The sequence below is a fragment of the Rana temporaria genome, chromosome 2, assembly GCF_905171775.1.
Source record: "Rana temporaria chromosome 2, aRanTem1.1, whole genome shotgun sequence".
In the NCBI taxonomy this organism is placed as follows: Eukaryota; Metazoa; Chordata; class Amphibia; order Anura; family Ranidae; genus Rana; species Rana temporaria.
The window spans coordinates 254,577,326-254,584,222 of NC_053490.1; the positions used below are offsets into that span (position 1 = coordinate 254,577,326).

Sequence of the window (6,897 nt, forward strand, 5' to 3'; positions counted from 1 at the left end):
AAAGCAAAAGATGGACGCTGCCCCTTATACATAAAAAAGACCCTGCCACCATGGAAATACTCAGGAGGCTTGTCACTTAAAGAGGAAGTAAGCCCTGGTGGGTTTTTCTTCCTTTCGAATTCCCTGAAAAGTAAAGACATCATGTGCTGGTATGCATTGCATACTAGCACATTATGTGACACTTACCTGCAAACAAAGCCAGCGTCGTCTCCACTGCAGGCCGCATCCATCTTCGCCCATCTTCTTTACAGGCCCCGGACTTCGCCTCTGTGACTGGCTGGAGCCGCATTACGTCACTCCCATGCATGCACATGGAAGCTGCTGGTTACGGCACACTCGCCTGAATAAAAAGGCACAGGCGGCTATTCCTTCAGAGCACATGAGCCAATGACATCATCGGTGCAGTAAACAGTAAATATCTCCTAAACTGCATCTGCAGTCTTCTCTTCTCTACTGCCAAAGTGCTAAATTTATACAGCTTGTCTGAAAGTAAAAAAAAAAAGTGGCGAGAGCTGAAATTGCACTCTGCAGATGTCTGAAAGCTGATTGGAGGGAAGGGACACACCCCCATTCAGACAGCACACAGGAACAAAGCAGAGGCTGTCAATCAGTTGGATTTCTCTTGGTGTCAGGAAAACTTGTCAGAATTGATTCATGCTGATAGCAGAGGAACCAAGAAGCAGACAGCAATCACGCTTAGCACTCTAGACTGAGATAAGTACACACTATAGAGGGATATGGTTTATTCATAATTTCATGTAGGGCTTACAACTACTTTAACGTCACATTTTTGCATATGTATTATTTCCCTAATGTTGACATGAAGTTTTTCCATTTTTTTTAGCTTTGTTTCCTATCCATTTACACACGCCCAACACATTGCTAGCTAGATTGAAAAGCGTAATATTCATACAAAAGGCCAAAACTTTTTTTAAACATCCCCTCAATGTTACTCAACAAAGCCAATAATTTGCACAATGGTAACCTCCAGAAATAACAGTAACAAGAAAAGTGGATGTTTATTGTTTTGAAGGCAATGTGGACATGTTTTTAAACCCAACTACAAAACACTAACATCCTCTATTAGCATTACCACAATTTACATTTTCCAGCACATTGTGACCACAATTTCTATTTTCCCACTGCATAAAACAATCTGAAATGATCTCATACAACTGAAAAAGTAGCACTTAAAATTGCCAGAATTCACTAACCCAAAGCAACCAATAGCAGCTCACCTTTCACTGATGTGACCTTGGTCCCCTGAAATATGAATGACCGTATGTTTACTGCCTTATGCTATCATTAGAGTGCTACGAAAATTTGTGAAACATAAGATGTCAGTGCTACAGAAACTGGAGAAATAAAAAAAAGTTTGCCAAGATGTCTACAATGAATAGTCAAAAGTGAAAGGTTCATTGAAATACTGGGTAAGTATCTCTTCAGTGTACAACTGAGCTTCCTGCTGCACTTGAAGGATAATAGCAACATTCTGTAGAGATTTGCTACTTCACATAAAAAATAAAATGCCAAGTATCTCTTGTATAAATTGGCTGTTACTGTTTGCAGTCCCACACTAACCACTCAAATTCATGCATATGCTGTCTACCCTGCATTAGAAGGAAGGATTTGGTTGATAAAGGAAACTCAGGAGGTAAACCAGTCAGACACACTGACAACTAAAACCGAGCAGGATTAGAAAATGTGTGAGCAGAGGTTACCTGTCAAAATGATCCACAGTTGCAATGTTATGTAAATCCCAACTTTTCCTATAAAAACTAAGTCTGCCCCACCCATTCACGCCTCCTTACTTGTCCTTTATTATGGTAGGCATAATGATAGACCAATAGGAGGTGTGACAGAAGGCAAGGCCCATCTCAGAGGAAAAGCTAAGCTTTGTATATAACTTCAGCAGCTTATAACTACTGATCAATTCAATATACACGTTAAAAAAAAAGGATAATCTTTCTTTTCATAATGTTCTCAGATTTAATTGTAAAGGTTTATATGTTATAAGGCTTATTCAGTATATGCAATAGCAATGCAGAATGTACACAAAAAATAAAGTCACGTATGATGCAATAAATTGACTACCAATTGAATTCCGATTACTTTATGACTGCATTTGGAATAAGGCTCTTACAGTAAACACCTTTATCTCTTAAGCAATATTTAAAAAAGGGGTCACTGTCCCTACCACATTTACAGCATTTCTTACCTTAGGTTAGCAATAACTATGTATACACAAAGTCACACTCCACTAGAGCTTGGACATGCTCACATCTAGGGTAGGTGAGAAGCAGAAGCCATTCCTCACAATACCCCAAAACCCTTCCATTGGTCTACAAAAACGATGTTTTACAGAGGGCACCACCTTTCCTTGCTGCCAAATGTGTTGGTATACATAATTCATTTTCCATTTTCTCATGGTGTTCTCTGTATGACAAGTTACACCTTATGGATAACTAGGAGTCTGTAGCGTATCCTAAAGGCTCTTCCCCTACAGCTGTCCATCTATGGACCGTGAGAGAATTCAGAAAGCATCTCAAAAGACACTTTTTATCTACATCCATGTATCTATGGACTGCGAGAGTGTTTTGAGAACATCCCAAATGCTGCTCTTTCAAAAAATCTATCTATGGACCATGAGCATTCAGAAAGCATCCCAAAGGCTATTTTTCACCTACACATCTATGGACCACAAAAGAGTTCAGAAAGCATCCCAAAGGGATTACATCAAACAATCCATAGACTGTGATATAGACTGTAGAGCATCCCAAAGGCTACTCTTTCCCAATATCTATGGATCACAAAAAGTTCAAAGCATCCAATAGGCTACTTTTTTACATAGATGTATTTTTCTATGGCCCATGAGAAAGTTCAGAGGGCATCCCAAAGGATTCTCTTAATCTAGATCTATGATTGGTGATAGATTTTGGAAAGCATCCCAAAGACTGCTTTTCACCTACATCTATTTATAAACTATGATAGAGTTTTGAGAGCATCCCAAGGGCTACCCTTCCCTAACATTTAGCCATCTATGGACTGTGAATGAGCTCAAAGTGCATTCAAAAGGTTGCTTTTCACCTACATCTATGGACAGAGAGGCCATCCCAACTGCCCTTTACCTACATCTATTTATCTATGGACAGAGAGACCATCCCAACTGCCCTTTACCTACATCTATTTATCTATGGACAGAGAGGCCATCCCAACTGCCCTTTACCTACATCTATTTATCTATGGACAGAGAGACCATCCCAACTGCCCTTTACCTACATCTATTTATCCATCTATGGACCGTGAGAAAGTTCCGGGGGCATCCCAAAGGTTACTTTTTACCTATCTCTATTTGTCTATGGACCACCAGAGTGTTCAGACGGCATCCCAAAAGGAACCTCTTAATCTAGATCTACTTCAAGACTGTGATAGAGAGCATCCCAAAGACTACTCTTTCCTAATATGCATGTACCATGACAAAAAAAAAAAAAAAAAAGTTCAGAGAGTGTCTCAAAGGCTACTCATTACCTACATCTATTTGTCTATTGGTCATGAGAGAGTTTAGCCTTCACCTATATCTATTGGTAATAGCGTTTGGAGAACATCTCAAAGGCTGTTTTTCACCTACATCTATCAAGCTATGGACTGTGAGAGATTTCACAGAGCATCTTAAAGAGATTCCCTCTACCTACATCTATTTATGGACTGTGATAATATTTGGAGAGTACCCCAAAGGCTTCCCTCCCCCAACATCTATGAACTGTAAGAGAGCTCAAAGTGCATCTAAGGACTATGATAGAGTTTGGAGAGCATCCCAAAAGCTACCCTTCCCCAACTTCTATCTATGGACTTTGAGAGAAGCCATGGTTCATCTAAAAGGCTGCTCTTCACCTCCTACATCAAATTATCCATGAAAAGAGAAAGTTTGGAGAGCATCCCAAAGGCTGCTCCCCACCTACATCTATCTATGGACTGTGAGTTCAGGGTGCATCCCAACTGCTCTTCACTTACATCTATTTATCTATGGACTGACAGAGAGAATCCCAAAGGCTGCTCCCCACCTACATCTATCTATGGACTGTGAGTTCAGGGTGCATCCCAACTGCTCTTCACCTACATCTATTTATCTATGGACTGACAGAGAGAATCCCAAAGGCTGCTCCCCACCTACATCTATCTATGGACTGTGAGTTCAGGGTGCATCCCAACTGCTCTTCACCTACATCTATTTATCTATGGACTGACAGAGAGAATCCCAAAGGCTGCTCCCCACCTACATCTATCTATGGACTGTGAGTTCTGGGTGCATCCCAACTGCTCTTCACTTACATCTATCTATGGACTGTGAGTTTAGGGTGCATCCCAACTGCTCCCCCCCTACATCTATCTATGGACTGTGAGTTCTGGGTGCATCCCAACTGCTCTTCACCTACATCTATTTATCTATGGACTGACAGATAGAATCCCAAAGGCTGCTCCCCACCTACATCTATCTATGGACTGTGAGTTTAGGGTGCATCCCAACCTACATCTATCTATGGACTGTGAGTTTAGGGTGCATCCCAACTGCTCCCCACCTACATCTATCTATGGACTGTGAGTTTAGGGTGCATCCCAACCTACATCTATCTATGGACTGTGAGTTTAGGGTGCATCCCAACTGCTCCCCACCTACATCTATCTATGGACTGTGAGTTTAGGGTGCATCCCAACCTACATCTATCTATGGACTGTGAGTTTAGGGTGCATCCCAACTGCTCCCCACCTACATCTATCTATGGACTGTGAGTTTAGGGTGCATCCCAACTGCTCCCCACCTACATCTATCTATGGACTGTGAGTTTAGGGTGCATCCCAACTGCTCTTCACTTACATCTATTTATCTATGGACTGACAGAGAGAATCCCAAAGGCTGCTCCCCACCTACATCTATCCATGGACTGTGAGTTTAGGGTGCATCCCAACCTACATCTATCTATGGACTGTGAGTTCAGGGTGTATCCCAACTGCTCCCCACCTACATCTATCTATGGACTGTGAGTTCAGGGTGCATCCAAACTGCTCTTCACCTACATCTATTTATCTATGGACCGTGAGAGAGTTCAGAGGGCATTCTAAAGGCTACTCGTCATCTACATCTATCTGTACACAGTGAATGTACAGTGTTTGTACTTGGCATGTAAATTAAAAAAGGAAAGAAGGGGAGGGGGAGTCTAGAAAATGGTTCCTGCAGTGACCCTTTGCTGACTACTTCCAACACTGGTCGTAGCATCTAACAAACATCCAAAAATGTATACTTTATTATCCCCAGTAGGGTTAAAAGAGCCTTTGGCAAAGATCAAGTTCTCAGATACCCAGTGAGCAATAATTTAGCCACTAGAATACATGTTCTTATGTGTTGGGTTTTTCAATCCCTAAGGAAGGAATACACAGCCTTCACAGCGTCAGATGATCCTATGGCAGAGAGATGAGACTGGAATTCTATCTAGGGTTGCCACCTCATCCCTTTAAACCCAAGCACATATGAATTACACAGGTTCTGAGGCTAGATGAACGCAGATAAGGCATCGAGTTTAATTACCACCTTAATAAGCCACAGATCCTGTGTAATTAATACTTCTTCGGTTTTAAAGGGATGAGGTGGCAACCCTAATTCTATCATGGTTCTAGAATAGCATTGCCTACCAGTGATAAACAAGATCCTCCCTCTTTTATATCATAGGGATTGTGGATCACATGAATGATGACTCCCATAGATCTTTGCTCACCATGCCAGGTGTGGGAAGGTGGTGGGTGGGTGGCTGTCACTTGGGGCTAAGGTGAGATGGCGCACCTGTACCAATCAGAGGGTGTCCCCCCCATCCTTGCTATGACTCCCCTTGTACACAGTACAGCCAGGCTCGGTAACAATGGCAGTCTCCCCCCCAGTCCGCCTCACCTTCTTGTGTTTCTCCTGGTAGGGCAGTGCCAGCCAGGGCATGTCCTTGAGGAAGAGCTGCCATTTCTTCTGGTCGGGGTCTGAAGAGATGAAGACGATCTCCAGGCGCTCCCGTGTCTTGCAGTAGAAGTCAGTAAGGCCGGGTAGCAGCTGCTGACAAGGGGCGCTCACCCCACAACCGAACAGCAGCCCTATGAGAGTGACCCGGGAACACAGAGATTGTACGTCCACCTCCTCCCGTTCTGCCGTCACCAGCTTATCCCCCAGCAGTTCCAGCAGCAGCCCGGACTCGCCGCCGCCCCGCTTCTCCCCTTGCGGTCCCGACATTCTGCTCGGCCCTCCCCGCTATGGCTCCTGGACAGGCTCGGGCTTCACAGACGCGCTCCCCGGCGGCCGGGAGGGGACGAGCCGCGTGCGCCACACGAGCTGCGCCGGAGTCCGGGCTGCACTCCGCCGATTGGCTGCGGCCGATAGAGCCGGCTGCACATGGGCACAGGGAGAGAGGGGGAGGAGACCGAGGGGGCTATGTGTGTGTATGTATGTGTGGGAGAGAGTGCCACCTGGGTGCCATGGGGGAGAAATGGGTGTGGGAAGTGGGCCACTGCTATTCATAAAGACAGGCATAAAACTGGAATATCACAAGAGACTCTTCATCTCCTCATCTCAATCCCAACATTGCTTTATGGAATTCCATCTAATGCCTCAACATAAAGTGGCACCCCAAAATAATAAATATATACAACTAAAAGACTACAACCATTGGTATTAAAGTAGAACTATAGGCAAAACAATTTTTTTGCATTTTCGACAGAATAAGAGAGGATTATAACCAGTGGCGGCTGGTGCCACCCCTGGCACTCGCTTTATCTCCCCCCCCCCCCCCCCCGCCTCCAGGCCCAGACTGGGACAAAAAATAGGCCCGGCATTTTAGACTAAGCAGCTAACTTTTCCATGGAACG

At 44.0% G+C, this 6,897-nt stretch overlaps 1 protein-coding gene and 1 long non-coding RNA gene across 2 annotated transcripts in view; both read right to left on the minus strand.

Annotated features, from left to right (window-relative positions):
• The window catches only part of NXN (nucleoredoxin), a 157,473-nt gene extending 151,056 nt beyond the window's left edge, over positions 1-6,417 (minus strand). The window contains exon 1 of the mRNA XM_040336786.1: positions 5,939-6,417. Within this exon, the coding sequence (XP_040192720.1) occupies positions 5,939-6,265 (327 nt within the window). The 5' untranslated portion in view covers positions 6,266-6,417. The remainder of the gene's footprint in view (positions 1-5,938) is intronic.
• Positions 850-5,920, minus strand: LOC120926662. The gene is made up of 2 exons (XR_005746977.1): positions 3,276-5,920; positions 850-3,177 (listed from the first exon to the last, which is right to left on the minus strand). It is a non-coding gene; the product is annotated as an uncharacterized LOC120926662 (long non-coding RNA).
• Positions 6,418-6,897: the final 480 nt, after the last annotated feature.